Source organism: Phocoena phocoena, chromosome 5 (assembly GCF_963924675.1).
Source record: "Phocoena phocoena chromosome 5, mPhoPho1.1, whole genome shotgun sequence".
NCBI lineage: Eukaryota > Metazoa > Chordata > Mammalia > Artiodactyla > Phocoenidae > Phocoena > Phocoena phocoena.
This window is the reverse complement of record NC_089223.1, coordinates 2,618,785-2,636,729: the sequence shown is the minus strand read 5'-3', so window position 1 is coordinate 2,636,729 and position 17,945 is coordinate 2,618,785. Positions and strand designations below refer to the sequence as shown.

Below are 17,945 nucleotides of genomic sequence, written 5' to 3'. Positions count from 1 at the left end.
CCCTTAGCTGCTATTGTAAAGGAGAAGATACAAAGACCACAATGTGTTTTTTGTTCTTTGTAAGAATTACTAAGGCACAAAAATCATTAATTAAAAAATTCTAAATATTGTTGAAGCTATAAGAATGATGAAATGTTTATTTTTAAAATGGCATATTAAAATTAGATTGTAGTGATTCAATGACTATCTTGGGCTTATTAAATTAATCTCTCTTGTGTTAATTTTTTTGGTAATTCAATTACTTTGTTATATTTTGAGAATATTTTTCACAAGAGGACATACTTGGTTGTCTGCTCCCAAGCCAAAGACTTGTGTGGCTACTTTGACTTTGTTCATATGATAAAGGCAAAGAGTTAAAATATGTTTTGCTTAGTATTATTAGGGTGATTGCATGAAATGCAAGTGTTTAGCATCTTGTCTTTCATTCAAGTGTATCATATAAGAATTAATATGATGAAGTGGTAATTTAGAAAAAATAATCCCTTTAGGGGATTCTGATACAATCCACCCTCAATGTCCATTCTGGTTAGAAGATCTGAAATAGAAAGTTGTAAATATTAAAAGGCATAATGAGATTCAGATTGTGATTTATTCTAGCATTTGAATGAAAGGGCTTCTAATACAGAGTTTCTTACCGAGAAAAATTGCCACTGAATAAATCTGGGCTCCAGTACTTTCTGTATCTTCTGAATGAAGAGGGAAGCATACCCCATTGGTGCCGTAGTAGTTTTTGAAAAATTCTTTATTGCTCAGTGGAATGAAAGCCACGATAAAACCGATAATCCAAATGAGAATCAAAACTGTAATGGTTCTGCATTTTCCAGGTCTTAAACATCTGAAAGGATATACAATGCAGATATATTTTTCCACTGTCAGAAACGTTAAAAGTAACACTGATACTTCTGTGGACAGAATGGCCAGGGACCCCAGAAGCTGGCAGTGAATACTCTCCATCCACAGCTGTGCGTGCTTGTTGTATTCTCCTCGAAACTTCAGGTCAAAGGCTCCGATCACAAACAAATAGATTCCCATCAGGCAGTCGGCACCTACAGGGATCAGTGAATTTCACAAATTTAGAGAAATAAATAGGTAAGATGGAATTATCATTAAGCAGAATTTTTTAAAAATGTATTTATCTATTTATTTTTGGCTGCTTTGGGTCTTCGTTGCTGCGCGCGGGCTTTCTCTAGTTGCGGCGAGCGGGGGCCACTCTTCGTTGCAGTGCACGGGCTTCTCATCGCGGTGGCTTCTCTTGTAGCGGAGCACGGGCTCTAGGCGCACGGGCTTCAGCACTTGTGGCTCGCGGGCCCTAGAGCACAGGCTCAGCAGTTGTGGTGCACGGGCCCGGTTGCTCTGCGGCATGTGGGATCTTCCCGGATCAGGGCTCGAACCCGTGTCCCCTGCATTGGCAGGCGGATTCTTAACCACTGTGCCACCAGGGAAGCCCCAGAAATATTTTTAATATTAGCCCCAAATAGCCAAGTTCCTTGTATCTTGGGGGCGGGGGAGGGAAGTTTTATTCTAAGAGTTCATTTATGGGTAAGGACCACTTCATCAACTCTCCCTGCGAAGCACTCTTAGAGCACCCTCTGCAGCCAATTATGGATCATTCCTCTGTTTTCGTCTAACACACAGTCTGTAAGAGCAGGAGTCTTGTCTGTTTTGCTTTCTGTTCTAGTCCCATCACCTAGCAGTAATGAGTAAATGAGTAAAATGCACGAGCGTTCAATTAGGGACAAGACTGGGAAGTTATAATTTGGTTCATCTCTTCCATGGAAATTCTCCCAGCTTAAGAAACTTAAGTCATTCAAAATCCCAGAGAAAGTAATCCAGAAGTTGCTATGGCAGAGTAATGACTATGAATTTTGAGGTCTGTCATTTTGAAGATGTGAATAATTATGAAGTGCTCTGTAGTCAGTATAATTCTGAGGGGCTTCAATGAGTCACCCAGGGGTGGTCGAAGCAAAACTGTTCTCTCTGATTCTTTCTTCCCATCTGAACATCTTTCTCTGTCTCTTTTCAGACTCCTCCATCCCCCACATCAGCTGTTAATGTGATACACTTCTTGGTGTATTTGCTTTTCAAGCAGATATTACATATCAGAGAGTAGGTGAGATTTTTTATTTGACCGCGCAAGCATTCTATACAACGATCCTAAAGTCACATCACGGTATACATCGTAAGGCTGGCCCTAATCTTTAAACACCGAGGTTATATTCCAGCCTTTATCAGGGAAATTGAGCAAACTCAAAATTGTGTAGCTAACAATACAAAGTAGTAAACCATTTCTGAGTTCTGTTTCTTGGGTAGCTTGCAATGAAAAGACAGTTCGACATTCTACTTTGAGTGAGGGCGAGGGTAAGACATGGCACAGCACTTGTAAAGGAGAACATCGTATAGATTGATTCCTGCTTGAGGTAGGATGGGTAAATTATAGGCCACTTGACCAAGATTATAAACACCCTGAGGACTGGTTTCTTGCTTTTATTTAATTAATTAATTTATTTTTGTATTCCTCATTTAACATAATACCTTGCAATCACGTTTCAAAAACTTAAAAAATTTAACACTGCCTAAAACACTTTCTTATTTAAATATTTCAAATTATGAATGGAAAAGAATGTAGAAGCTCAGAGACCAGAAAAACAACATTTGAAGTCAGTATCCATGAACTGGACATTCAAACAAGAAATAAACACAGCTCTGGAACCATGAAAGGGTCCAATTTGATTATAGTAAAAGATTTTACATGCTTTGATAAAATATTATTTTATTAAATAATAAAGATATTATTTATAATTTTAAATAAATTATTTAATAATATTAAATTCACTTTCTTCGTCAGAGAAGAAAGCAAATGAACAAAAGCTTCTTTATGAGAAAAAAATTAATGAATGAGCCCTTCATTAATCTGTGTAAAGTGGCTGAGTTTTCTTATTTTAAAAACTTATTTTCTTTCTTATCGCTAAAGTAATTTTATTTTCATTGTAGCGAACGTGAAAACAACATATAAGCAAAGGGGAGAGATTTTTAAAATCTCATAATTCTACCGCTCTCGTTACTTATTGTCTAATAGCAACGCTTTCATATATTTTGAAACTGTTATTCCTCTTCAGCCAGGAAATACTCACAGCAGAGGGAAATGATCGACATGGCATGCAGCTTGTTCTCAGATCTGATATAAGGTCGCATACAGATGACAAAGATGTTTCCAAAGCATGTAACTGCAGACACAACCCAGACGAATACTCTCTGAATAATGCTCGCCAAGAGATCCTCTAAAGATGAGATTCCATCGGTGTTTGGTTTACAGCTGCGAACATGGGGTGCATAGCCACAGTACTGGAACTTCTTAAAATAGCTGACGTGCAGAGAGAAGGGAAAAGAAGATTTTAAACTGAAGTCAGTGTCACTCTACATTCATATCTATTTTCTACATTCTCTCAGTAGAAAGAAAACGTCTTTATATGAGATTCAGAGGAATGAATGTAAAACATTAGGGATACTGAAGATTTAACCTTAAGTTTAATTCTCATTAACTTGGTTTTTAAAAGAATGTGTGGGTGAGAGCCGCAAAAAGACGTAATAAACATACAAGTGTTAGACATGTCTTAGAATATAAATCAAATGTTAGCATGTGATCAGGACAATCCACCCAAGGAAACTTGTCACTGGGTTTTCAGTGTTTAGTGCATGTGTTAATAAATCCACCGTTACATAACTCCTATGGTTGCTGCAACTGATTTTTCTTTTTCAAGCCCAGGGGAAGAGAATTTGTCCTCTGTGTTTCTATGGCTTTTCTAGTATAGAATTTGTGTGATCTGTAGCTACTTGCTAACAACATGCTTACCCTCACACTAGAGTTTGGTACATAATAGGGTGTTCGATAAATGTGTGTTGAGTGAATTCTTTCATCAGTAGAGAGACCTCCCTTGTTAATAAAACACCACCGAGATGATCAGTAATTACTACTGTGCTACTACCAACACCAGCACCGTTTATTGAGCATCTTCCAAGTATCAAGAATAACTTCTCAGATCAGCTCCATGAGCTTGATATCAGTATCACCATACAAGAAGATGACTCTTCAATGGAGGCAAATTATCTGCTAGGAAATTTTCTAATAAATACAGAAATTAGGATTTAAATTAGATATTTCTGCCCCTAAAGCGATGTACTCTGGCAAAAAATATAAGTGATCTTTATAGTATAAGGAGTTGTAGTAAAATACAAGATAAAAATTTGACAATTACAGTATATTGTCCTGTTGTTTAACTCTTGCTGCCTGGATCCCAGGATCTGCCGTGGTTTCTGCTCAATTCGGTTCTGCTCCTTGTTTCTTGGGTTTTGTGACCTACACCATTTTCTTCCAATAAACTCTGCTTTGCTTAGTTTAGTCAGAGTGTTTTATGTTGTGTGCAACCAAGGAAACTTTTATGGGCATGCTCTCTGAGGAATTATGGGAAAAAAAACTCCCGGTATCCTCCGTTAGATTTAAAATACAAGCAAGATTATAGAGCGGTGGTGACTGCCATGACACTTTCTAAATTATTGGGAATTAATTACCTTGGCGTGGAGACCATTCGAATATATTTCATATATATACTGCTATATATTACATTCAATTAAAGAAAATGTTTCTGAAGCATGTAATTGATGGCATGATGAGATACACTGTTTGAATAAAAGATTTTTCATGGTTTACCATGTTATCCATACACTCTCGCACATCATGCCCTGACACTGTGGACAATTTTCACTGACGAGGATTTCTCTCTTCCCTTCCTCCATTTACATGAATTATTTATAATTATTTTATGTTGTTTATGTAACTTCTTCATCTGGTCACATTTGTGCCATGTGCACAAATTACTAGCTGAGTGGACAAACGTGACTATCAGTGAGTGGCATCAGGGCTCGGGAGAGTTTACAAGCCTGAGTGGGTTCCCTCCACACTCCTGCTGTCTGACATTCAGACAAAACTCCTTTCATTCTGCCAGATCATGGAGAACTAAAAATCACCCCACCCAATACCAACGCTTTAAGAGTTAATTATTGTTTAGGCAAATTAATCAGTAGAAAATGTTAATAGATTGGATGCATTGGGTATGGAGGTATTAGCACAATACATGTGGAAACGTAAAAGACTAAAATCAAGGTGAAGAACAAGAAAAAACATCTGCTTACATGTGAGAGAGATTCGTGAGAGGTCTAAACATCCTTTGTTGGATATTTGAAATTTCAATTCCTTCTAGGCTGCTAAAAATATCAAATTAATTATCAAAAAAGTGTTATGCAGGGTATAATAAAATGAGTTTTTGTGACAGACAGTTTAATAAAATTCTGTTAGTTAACACTTATTCGGAACCAAACATTCATACTTAACCTTCCCTAGGCACTTCCCCAACTCCTTTAAAAATGTTTTTATTAAAACATTTTTTTTATTGAATGAAATATTCTTTAAATTCTACAGTGCTTTACAATTTTCAAAAGTTTCACACACATGATTTCATATGATCCCATAATAACCCATTTTTTTCTCCCAATGCCTTTTTGATTCTGCTATTTATATGTATATATCCTGCTTATTTGAATTTTTTGGCTTCTAATAGAGAGTGGAACAATGTTTTTTTCATAGTAACTACTCAATATATATTTTTGAAATAAATGAACAAGCATTATCTTTTAGACAATATTGCAATAGCAGAGGCATTTTACATTCTTGAAGTTTTTCTAATAATTTTAAATAATAAATGTTTTTCTAATAAAATGCCATTTTACTGAGGGAACACTTAAAAGAACTGAAGCTTACCTTCTTAAGGCAATTCTTAGACCCTAACATAATTTGTGTGTGTGTGTTTATGTGTGTGTGTGTTGCAAGTAATGACTTATATCATCTAGAACATTCTATCTTGGGATAACGATGGCTATAATAAATTCTTAGATACCCAGTGCTAATGAAGGAATAAATATGCATAGATGCCTTCAGAGGATCAAGCAAACAATCCAATATAAGCTTCTAGTGATTACAGAAATATATGAAATGATTAATCATTATCTAATTTGTGGCTTATAAATACGAAAGATTAAACTAATAGCTATCTGTTTGTAGACCAGCAAACACTCATCTTATATGTTTTTCTGGAGTTTAACCAATATCCTGGGACTAAAGCTTCTGATTTGAGATCCTATCAATCTTATTTCATAGAATTTATTAGCTATTAGCATGTAAATAAAAATTACATCATAGAACTATCCCCATAGGTGTATACTTACAGAGACTTGAGTTTGACAAGGTAATCAAATTGGTTTGCTTGAATTTTCTGGATTGGGTTATAGGAAAGATTCCTGTTTTAAAAAAAGAGCAGCAATAGGTCAATTCTTAAAAAGTATTTGAGTAAAGAGAAAATGTCTCTTGACTTAGGGTTACTTTTAAACAGTAACAAAAAAAGTACAACAATGTCACTTGACCCCTAGGGCTCGTTGGACATTCAAATGGATTAATGGAAACAGAACTCTTAGGCCAGTGCACGGCTGTCAGTAAGTGCATTAATGACAGAGCTGAGAGAATGTAAGCGCGAAGGTGGGGAGGTCCAGAGACGGTCCCACCAGAGGAGCAGCAGGGTACCCAAAGGGAAGCCACACCTCTTTAGGTTTTGCCTATCATCAGGTGTGGTTTAAATGAAAGAAAGAAGAATCTCATTTAGTCAAAACTTGAATTGGTGAAATCACATTGAATGCTTTTTACAGTAAATCATGTCAAAGAGTGGCATATTGTGTTAGCAATTTGTGAGGCATGAAATGAAAAGTAAAAGGCTCTATAGTTAGAAACGAAGAAACAGAGGTCAGAGTGACAGTGTAGCTGAGTGTAAATGGAGAAAATTTCAGAATCTTTGCAAAACAACACCTTGAAACAAGAATTGTTGATTAAAGGGACCTTCTCAGGGCAGGTTCAACTTTTAAGAAATTTATTGCAGATTAGACCATTAGTTGGGTGGGGGAGGGGCAGTGACTACAGAAAGAAGGGAAGAGAGGAAGGATGACAATAAGAAATGTGTTGTATGAAAGAAGGGAAAGGGACTCAACAATCTATGAACAGAAGGAAACGACCTTAACATAATAAAAGCCATATAGGAAAGCCACAGTGAGCATCATAGCCAATGGTGAAAGGCTGAAAGCTTTTCCTCTAAAATCAGTAAGAAGACAAGGATGCCCACTTTTGCCATTTCTATTCAACATACTACTGGAAGTCCTAGCCAGAGCAATTAGGCAAGAAATAAAAGGCATCCAAATTGCGAAGGGAGAAGTAAAATTATCTCTGTTCACAGATGACATGATTTTATGTGTATAAAACCCTAATGATTTCACACACACATACACAGAAAAACTGTCAGAACTATTATAATAAATTCAACAAAATTGCCATATGTGAAACCAACACATAATAATCAAACAATAATCAAATGCATTTCTATACACTAACCATGAGCAATCCATAAAGAAAATTAAGAAAATGATTCCATTTACAATAGCATCAAAAGAACAAAGTACTTAGGAATAAACTGAATAAAGGTGAAAGACTTGCACTTTGAAAACAAAATGTTGCTGAAAGAAATTAAAGAAGACACCAGTTAAAGAAGACATTCTGTGTTTTGGGACTGGAAGACAATATTGTTAAGATGTTAATACTACCCAAAGCAATCTACAGATTCAGTGTCATCTCTGTCAAAATCCCAATGATTTTTTTTTTTGCATAAATAGAAAAATCCATCCTAAAATTCGTGTGGAATCTCAAGGGAACCTGAATATCTAAAACAACCTTGAAAAAGAAGAACAAAGTTGGAGGTCTCACTTCCTGATTCAAAACTTACTACAAAGCTACAGTAGTCAAAACAGTGTGGTGCTGGCTAAAAGATAGTTGTATAGAACAATGGAATAGAATGGAGAGCCCAGGAACAAGTCTTTGTATATATAGTCAAATAATTTTTAAAATGTGCCAAGATTGTTCAATGGTGAAAGGACAATCTTTTCAACAAATAGTGCTGTGAAAACCAGATAGATATCCACATGAAAAAAAAAAAAAAAGAGCTTAGACCCTTAGCTTCCACCATGTACAGAATTAACTCAAAATGGGTTAAAGGCCTAAATAGAAAAGCTAAAACTTTAAAACTCTTAGAAGAAGTCATAAGAGAAAAGCTTCATGACATTGGATTAGGCAATGACTTCTTGTATATGATACCAAAAACATAGGTAACAAAAGAGAAAAAAAACAAGAATTGGACTATATCTAAATCAAAAACTTTTGTGCATCAGAAAACACTGTCAACAGAGTGAAAAGACAACCTACAGAATGGGAGCATACATTTGTAAATCATATATCTGAAAATGATTTAATATCTATAATATATACACTCCTACAACTTAACAACAAAAACCCAAACAACCCAGTTTAAAAGCGGGCAAAAGACTTGAATAGGTATTCTCTAAAGAAGTTACATGAATGGCCAATAAGCACATGAAAAGATGCTCAACATCATTAATCATTAGAGGGATGTAAATCAAATCCACAATGAAACACCATTTCACATCCATTAGATTGGCGATTATCAAAAAATATAAAATAACAAGTGTTGTTAAAGAGATGGAGAAAGTAGAATCCTTGTGCACTGATAGTGGGAATATAAAATAGTGTAGCCACTATGCAAAAGAGTATGGTGTTTCCTTTAAAAATTAAAAATAGAGTTGCCATATGATCCAATAATTCTACTTCTGGGGTTATATGCCCAAAGAATTGAAAGCAAGCTCTTGAACAGATATTTGTACACCCACATTCATAGCAGCTAAAAGGTGGAAGCCACCCAAGTGTCCACCAATGGATGAATGGATAAACGCCATGTGGTACTTACATACAGCGGATTATTATTCAGAATGATAATATTCAGAACTTCTGGCACATGCTACAACCTGTGGATGAACCTTGAGGACATTATGCTAAGTGGAATAAGCCAGTCATAAAGGGACAAATATGTATGATTCCACTGATTTATGAGGTACTTAGAGATGCCAAATTCATAGAGCCAGAACAGAGTGATGGATGCTGGAGGGGCAGGGGTTGATGGGGAGTTAGTGTTTAATATGTATGGAGTTTCAGTTTGGAAAGATGGAAAAGTTCTAGAGATGGATGGTGGTGATGGTTGCACAGCAATGTGAATGAAGTCAATGCCACAGTTGTACACTTACAAATGGTTAAAATGGTAAATATACATACTTATGTATATTTTAATCACAATTTTTAGAAATAAAATAAGTTAAAAAATAAAGGTACAAAATTCGTATCAGTCTTACAACTGTGAGAGCTCCTTCAGATCCTTAAAGACAAGTGATGAAAGATTTTCAATCTTATTACTTCCTAAATCCCTAGGGAAACAATTGCAAATGTCATATTATTTCCTTAAGACTTTACTCATAGTTCTGTACTTTATTAAAAAAACATTAGACTACTTTCAAACAATGCCATTAGTGAGTTATATTAATTAATAGAAGTCAAAACTTGGTAAAAAAAGGGAGTGAGATGGTATTGCTCACTCAGAGACAGTACTTGGTGGTATTTGATCTAGTTCTAATAGATACAATTTTCTAATTCAATTAGTATATGTGTTGTGCCCTTCTTCCTTTCTCTTCTTCCTCCCCTCGCTCCCTCCCTCCCTCCCGCCCTTCCTTCCTTTGCTAAAGTGGAAATACGCTTTGGAACCTTAATTTTTTCCTTTGCTTGGGTGTATTGTAATTTTCAACTGGAAGTGGATTAATTCAGTTTCCAGTTTCTTCCACAGCTGATATACACCGGACCTCATACACACCTGGGGCAGGATATTTTGTATGTTACTTCATGTACGTATTAGAGGTTGGGCTGCCTAAAGTGGTATGAACTTGTAGCTTAGTTGTGAGAAGATTTTGGACAGTAGCAGCTCTTCCGGTAGCTTTGACAGCGGCCACCTGTCAAAGCCTCAGATTCTTCTAAATAAGACAATCTTTCAATAGGCTTGAGTTCTTCAATGTCATCAAGAGATACTAAGAGAAAGCCTAACCACTTTCCCTGTCCATCTCCAAATCCTATCAGTTGCTACAGGGAGAAGCATGGGAATAGATCTATTTGTTATTGAAGTGCTTATAAATCAAAAGTTAGGTTATTCAACTTGGAAGGGCAAGATAGATTTAGACTGAGTTTTTAAAACTAAAAAGTAGCTCATGTAATCAATATTATAAATGTCTTTGCTGTAAATGTTTTATTTTTATACTGTAAACTGAACCTTGAGGCTGTTTTGGTTATTTATGTTTTCATGGGTGAATTGCCTGTGAAGATAGATAGATGGTCTGATTTGACAACAAAAGGAATGTTTCTAAAATTTCGTCCCTTAAAAGCCTTTAAATATCTTGCCACTGTCTAGATTTCCAGCTCAGTTTCCTACCACATTCTACTCAGTCAAAATGACTTTCACCAGGGCCTGAAGGCATCTCAGTATTTCAACCTCCGGGTTTTTGCACGGGTGCTTCCTTCTGCCTGGAATAAGCTTTGATTCTTGTCCTTCTGGTGAACTCCCTATTCATCCTTCAAGATTCTGCTCAGATAAACAACAGGGATTTACTGTACAGCACAGGGAACTATATTCAATATCTTATAATACCCTGTAATGGAAAAGAATCTGAAAAAAGAATGGGTATGCATAACTGAATCACTTTGCCTACATCTGAAACTAACACAATATTGTAAATCAACTATACCTAAAAAAAAAAAAAAAAAAAGATTCTGCTCACGTGTCACTCCTCTGTGACCAGGGAGCTTAGGCGTTTTCTTCTCTGTTCTCCTGTATGTAGCATGGAGAACACATACAGCACTTATAACATCATATTAAAACTGTTTCTGTACATACATTCTCCTCTTCTGAAGGATGTGATCTCTTTCAGAGCAAGCCCTGTACCTATTCAACTTGGGCTCTCCAGCATCTAGCTTAATTTTTGGCTAGCTATTCTTTGTATCCCTACCTAGAAGACCATTAACAGACTCGACCTGCTTCATATTTAGGTAAAAGTGGCGGCACAATTCCAGTTCTTTGTATGGGAAGCCAAGTAAAAGATGGATCTTGTTAGTGAGGCAATGTGAAAAACAGATTTCGAAGAGTCCACGAGGATATTAAGTCTTGAACTATCACGTTCGGCTGTTTCTAGTGGGAGTCCTGTTTCGGCTATTAGAGCCAATTCTGACATATAGTTCTTTTATCATGAATCATGTAATGGGGACCATTTGGCCTAGACCCTAAGTGATGTGTGAAAAGACCATTTTCTCAGTTTCGTTTTAGGAAAGTTGGTCTAAACTTAACTGGACTTGAGGTCCATTTCTGAATGGGCTCAGGAAACACATTATCACCTAGAGTAGTTGACTTTAAAAGCACAAAGTAAATCAGGCATGTAGCCACGAGTTTCTGCCATCAGAACTAAAGTCTACTGTGAGAAGTCAATCCTGATTATTGCCAATTTATTTGCCCTCATTAACTCTGTCAGTGGGATCAAGCCAGGAGAGGCACAGAGTGTAGTCCAAACCCTCTCTCAAAGGGAGAGTCACTCATTTGAGGTCTAGACCCACCCATTTAAAGCCATCACCTCTTAGAAAACATGCCATTCTCATCCCTGTAAATCCGATTTTTCAAGCCAGCGTTGGGTATGGGACTCGGCAGGGTTTAGGCAGGACTAATTCTTGGCCTTGGTGCCCCTCTCTGCCCCTTTGTTGCTCTTTCCTTTATCTCTGAACCTGCATTAGCACTGGTTACGGACCAAGCTGTTGTGTTCCATGCTCACTACTGGTTACTGATACTTAGAACCTGCACCTCAGCGCCACCATGCAAGTCAGGATTGGCAGAAATTACCTTCTGGTATTCAGATCGCGGTGGCAAGTAGGATAAAACAAGGAAAAGCATGGACCCCTTGACGAGCGTGTATTTTCATGGCTAGATACTACCTTTCGAGTCACCTACATGCACCTCTCCCTACTACTGAGAATAAAATAATTTCCTATGTGTTGATGGTATGGTTCACTTGCCAGACACTGGGAGCTGTTACAGCAGGTGCTTGGTTCTGATATCTATTGAGATTTTCTTGTGCGTTTTGTGAATGATTGGTACTGTCTACTGAAAAATGGTCATGGAAAAATGGGGTTTCAGTGGCTTGTTTATTGATGTTTTGGAGCACAATGCTTCACTGGTTCCCGAGGAACGTTTCTGTCTGTGGCCTGTGTATTCCCTCCACCTGTCTTAGTTTGCAGGTAAGGTGTCCCGAGAAACAGTTTAGTTACACTCTTTAATTTTTATGGACAAGTTTTAATGAATCAAAGTTCTGCCCAGTTAATTGTCAAACATATACCTTCTGTCCATACTCCAGATTCTTTCTAGAACTCACAAAATCAAACTGGTGGCTAGCCTAAACTTTAGCAAAAACCCAGTTGAAGAAATTAATGGTAAAAAATAAAAAATTGTCTGAAGGACATGTACTTCATTTGTTGTCCTGTGTATATTTTATTTGGACAATCAGCTCCTATGTGCTTGGACCACAAGGCTTTGATTTATCAGAGAGTTGTCTTAATGTCCTTTGGAACTGTGTCATTGATCTTAAAAAAGGGACATTATAAATAGCTCTCTTTTCCATTATTACAGTCTGGGATGTTACCCATGGTAGTGTCTAATTTCCTTATGGATCCAAGATTACCCTTTGGTTTCAGAATCAGCAGAGTGGTGTCTTTTTATCTCCTGGTTTTTAAATCCTAACTCTCCAGGAAACTTAAAGATAAATTTGCTATCCCTCTCCAGCAGTGGGTTAGAGTGGTGCAAGATGTATTTTATTTATTGATCTCCCCAGACTTTATTCTTTCTCCACAGCTATGTTTCCCTTACCTCACTTTCCTCAAATATTTATTTTATAGTTTTCCTTTACACATATATTTTAAACTATCAGAATTCCTTTGTGGCTCAAGGTATGCAGAAATAGTGCTAGGAAGAGAGAAAAATAAATCTTTCTTAAATGTATAAAAATGTATACGTGTGACAACTATGAACTGGAACAGTAGAAAGAAAATTCTTATCAATATATGTGTAATCGAGCTTACAATTCATCTAGTTTCTGGAGCGGTGCAAACGCGTTTTCACTGAGGTGATTAATTTTGTTTTTCCTCATTACCCTGAAAGTAAAAAGAAAAGGATGTTGCAGCTTCCAGAGGTAACTGATAGGTGAGTTATTGGAGAAACAAAGATAATTATGTGGAGTGCACTTTTCACGTCAAGAGAGGTTGAAGTAGCGTGATAAATTACCCAGTCTGTAATAACTTTAATCTTAAATTTCCCAGATCTTTCAATGATGATAAAAGTAAAGCAGTGTTCAAATTTCTAAGTGATTTAGGGAAGAGCTCCACATGGGAAGAGTGAAAACCTCGACTCCTGAGAATGCAGACTGAGCGTCAGCCCAGGGAGCTGCCTTAGGGTCGCCTCTGTAGGCTTCATGGTGTGTCTGTCGAACAAAATACCTCCCACACAATAGCACTGGTGCACTTTGGGCAGCTGATGTGATTTAGGGTGGAGATGCTGCAGGAAGTCTACTTCAAGCTGGACCAACTCAGAAGATCTCTAGTTTGGGATGCTGAATGAGACTGTAAGTCCTGACAGTTCATCTCTGCCCTGACGTCGTGTTATGAGATAGCATAAAGGACTAACTCACAGGAAACCTTTAAAAGATTTCCAGTTCTTGAGGCATTGTGGGACATGCCTGGAACCTGGCCTCGTCCCATCCTTAAGTATTTATTTCCTCTCAGCACTCCAAACCGTTACCACTTTCTCCCAGCATCCTTGGACCAGAAAAACACAAGCACCTGTGAAGAGGAAACTCACGAATGATTTCTTCATACAGAGGGTTCTCTAAAAACAAATACAAGTAGAATGGAAAAGAAGGGCTACATTTTTTGGATATTTATTTGGTCTGTGTCCCTTAAGTGCAATTTGGTTTCCTTTGGGCAATTACCATGAACTGTTTTGCATGACTGATAGAATCCTGCCTCTGAAGACTGCTAAACGCACTGCAGAAAAGTTCACACATTTCAGTGGCTTTGAGCCCACTGGAATGGGACGGAGGGCATAACTGGGTAAAAATTTTTGTTGTGTCAGTGGTAGCTATTGCATTGCCCGTACACAGGGGTCCTGTATATCTTAATATGATGATTTTCAAACTTTTCACATGGTAACCGACAGTAGAAAAATGCATTTTGCATTGGGACATAATATACACCCACACAACCCAAGATTCATGGAACAATACATTTAATCATCTGAATTGCACTCTGATGTTTTTATTCAATTCAATTCTATTCTTTTTCATTTAAAAAATCTGGCTCGGGACATACTACGTTGCTTTCGTCACCTGCTTGTGAGTTTCAATACACAATTTGAAAAATACTCTTCTGGAGGAATAAACTGCAAATGAGGCAGTTATACTTTTATACTGAAGGAAGCCCCAGTATCCCTCACTGTTATGGAAGAGGCACCCTGAATTTAAAGTAAGCCAGAGAGGAGTATAAGGAGAAATTATACTCGATAACATTCTAAGGTTTATCCTGGTGTCCGCAGTTACATCCTCAGGGGTGTGAACATTCTACAGTTTCTAAAAGTTATAATTAATTTCCCCCACAGTCTCTGCAGTAATAATTTTTATAGATTAGGACTTTAATTTGGTGTTTCTGAAACTGAGATCCAAGGGCAGATTCTAGGTGGTTTATGAGAAATGTTTTTTCCCTTAAATTGGGTCTTACTTGTAAGGTTGAGAAAAGCAGGTCTCACGTAAGATAGTACCATTGTGATGACCCACGTATGTTGTGAATCTGTGGTTATGCCTGGTTTGAACTTCAGTAATTTTGCCAATGTGCTTCCTTTTCAAAAGACTTCAAGTTGAGAGGGAACATTTGCTGTAATTACTATGCATGTTTATGCTAGATTCTGTTCGCATAAAGGATTCATTTTATTTGTAAAGAGATAAAACGATACTTCAAAAGGACAAAACATTACTTACAAAACAGTTAAATTACTGCAGGAAATAAAAGTCAAATTCCTTAAATTATGGATATGGTTGCCTTCAAAGTCCCTGAAATATAAAAATAAAAAATGATAAAGCTAAATTTTAATCACACACAAAAGTCGGTTAAGAATGATTTGTTTTCTAGTAAAATATTCTTTTCCCACGTACTGCTGATTTCATAGGGATTCTCACATAATGTAAGTGTAGCCACTTACATAATAGCCGAAATGATATATTTATATATAATGTTTCTTTTTTTCTGTGTCAGTAGTAAAAATGTTTTGAGTTGCGTAGGTACGAGGTGTTCATATGGGTACATATGTATCCTAAGGAGTGTGAAGAGAATGAAAAAAGGCACATGGAAAGCTTTTGTTGTGGTAACTACCAGCTATATAAACAGAAAGCACGTAGTGATCTGCATTGAACACCCGTCCAGAGGTACCACTGGCATTTCTCTGAGTGGCGTGACTCTATCTGCTACAGCCCGCAGAAGATTCTACCATTGCTGAGAAGAGGCTACCGCAAAGCAGTGTTTAACCTCTACCTCCCTTGCCTAGACACTCGCAGAAAAGATTCTCCATAGCCTTTTACCCCTGAGAACACGCTTTCTTGCTTCATTATATGGCCACACAGGCCAGTGCAGAGGGAGACCCACAGCTGCCCTTGGCTCTCCACTCCCGACTCAGGGCGCTGCTTGGAGACCTGACTTGAGCTCCCTTACTGTTTAATTGTCTCCGCTTCCTGGTTTTCATGAAAGCGTTCTTCTATTGCCTGTCTTTTATCTTGTCGTAGGGTTTATGGTGGAAGTTCATAGAACAGAGTTAGCCGAGCTCAGGGATACACTTTCAGAAGCAGCTACTGGCTCTTAGATCTACGTGTTTTACCCCAGCACTTAGCTTACCAGTCACCATACCACGTAAAGCCATTCAGGAACAATTGCCACTAAAATATCTGAGCTGAAGTCTGACACAGCTACTAAAATCTATGCGGGAAACACGAGTGACATTAATGGACATGCCTATTTTTTCTGCGGGAGAGGCTGTATCTGGGAAACACGAGTGACATTAGTGGACATGCCTATTTTTTCTGCGGGAGAGGCTGTATCTGGGACAGTCAGTTTTATTGTGGCACTGCAATACAAATAGATGCTGACAAATCAAAGTCCATCTGGAAGATCTGGAAGGCCAGCATGTAAGCGTTCTAGAAATCAAGTCCATGGACTAAAAGGGTGTATTTACCACAGAGACGAGCAAAGAAGAGAGATATATTTGAAGTCAGACATAGGGCTTTTCTCTGTTGCATCAGACTGCAAAATCAGATTTACTCGTTGAAGGACACAAAGCATTTCAAATTAAGCTCACAATCCATGGTGTCCAGAGAATAAGCTTCTTCTTACTATAGTGATCTAAGAAGGGCATATACTATAACAAGGTCTTTGTAGACAGGATTTCTGTACGTATGGAATGTTGTGTTAAAATCTTAAATCTTGATTCTAGATCACCCTTGTAAAGAAAAACCTCTATTATTCTATTAAACTGGAAATAAAGCACTTGTACTATCTTTTTTTGATTATTAGGCTTGGCCAAGGCTTTTGGCCTTCCATAACGAAGGTTATCATTGACAGACTGTTCTATTTCCTTTTCCGATTTTGTTGTTGTTACCAGGAATCTACCACCAGGGGGTGACGTTCTCCTAAGCCTCACAACATTTCTTGATGTTAGTTTCTTGTTAATTACACCTGTAACTTTTTTTTTTCTATTAAGGTAGCAAAAATCTTTACGTTAATATTAATTTACTATTTGTAAAAGTAAGAGGCATAAACTAGGGACTTCTGATTAAATTGTTAAATTCAATGTTGAGTTTATTTTAATCTTTATTTGTGAATTTGCTGTGGCTTTCTTCCGAAAATTAGAGGTTTTAGTTCTTGATATGCAGGGGTATGGCATACAAATCTGTTCCTTGTGCCAGGGCTCCAAGTTCTAATGGACCTGAGGGGGTGTTTCGCTTACTTAATGCCTGGATCACTTTTCCAACTTAATGATCTTCTGAATCTAACCACTTTATGTCTCCCTCTATACATGGCGGAACTGGCTGAAAATGAAAATTTCGTTCTTGGATCTGAAGAACAATAACAGAAAATAAAAACACCAAGAATCTTGCCCTCTCAATTCCCTCTCTCATCCCCTAGGGGCTTTTTGTAAACACGCAAATCTCCTCTCCCTCTACTTCCTCCCGTACTTTTCTGGCTTCTATCTCACGGAGAAAATTGAGGTGATGAAGGAGGGGAAAGCCTTCGCCTTTCTGCCCGACATCCGTGATTTACCTGTATGTGCACCTGGTCTCCTACCCAGGATGCGATGACCTCCTTCTGCTTTAGGCTAATCCCGCGTTTTCTGAGTTTTGTTTGTGAATGTGTAGGTCCTAAATTACATGGTCAATTCTGGTGAATGTTTTTTGGGCGTTCTTCACTTTCAGTTTATATCTATTAAGCACAGGTACATAGAACAGAGACCCAACTATAACAGCATAACTACACAAGGATTTAAAAAAAAGAATCTAGGGTTAGGTAGTCCAAGGCTACTCTGGTAATTTTACTAAGTTGTGAGAAACCTAAGGTCTTTCATATTCACTGTCCACAGGTCCTTGTCTTTGTGTTCCAAGATGTTGCTAAAGCTTGAGCCATCATATCTGTCTTTTCTGGATAAGGAAAGAAAGGGAGGTTCTGCCTGTTTCTCTTTAAGGAGGTTGCCCAGAAGTTCCACACTATACGTCTTCCTCCTCATTAGTTAGGGCTCGGCCACGTGGCTCTGTCTAGACGTGGGGAAGTCTGGGAATATAGTATT

The 17,945-nt window shown here is 37.5% G+C and overlaps 1 protein-coding gene across 4 annotated transcripts in view; it reads right to left on the bottom strand.

Moving 5' to 3' along the window:
• Positions 1–17,945, bottom strand: part of RXFP1 (relaxin family peptide receptor 1) — a 64,710-nt gene that overhangs the window by 5,835 nt on the left and 40,930 nt on the right. For 2 of the 4 annotated variants that reach the window (XM_065877120.1, XM_065877119.1), the window contains exons 9-15: positions 15,097–15,168; positions 13,151–13,222; positions 9,346–9,417; positions 6,277–6,348; positions 5,188–5,259; positions 3,132–3,361; positions 636–1,046 (exon numbers count right to left, since the gene is read on the bottom strand). In XM_065877120.1, the coding sequence (XP_065733192.1) occupies positions 636–1,046; positions 3,132–3,361; positions 5,188–5,259; positions 6,277–6,348; positions 9,346–9,417; positions 13,151–13,222; positions 15,097–15,168 (1,001 nt within the window). The remainder of the gene's footprint in view (positions 1–635; positions 1,047–3,131; positions 3,362–5,187; positions 5,260–6,276; positions 6,349–9,345; positions 9,418–13,150; positions 13,223–15,096; positions 15,169–17,945) is intronic. The other 2 variants (XM_065877118.1, XM_065877121.1) reach the window with 2 other exon arrangements.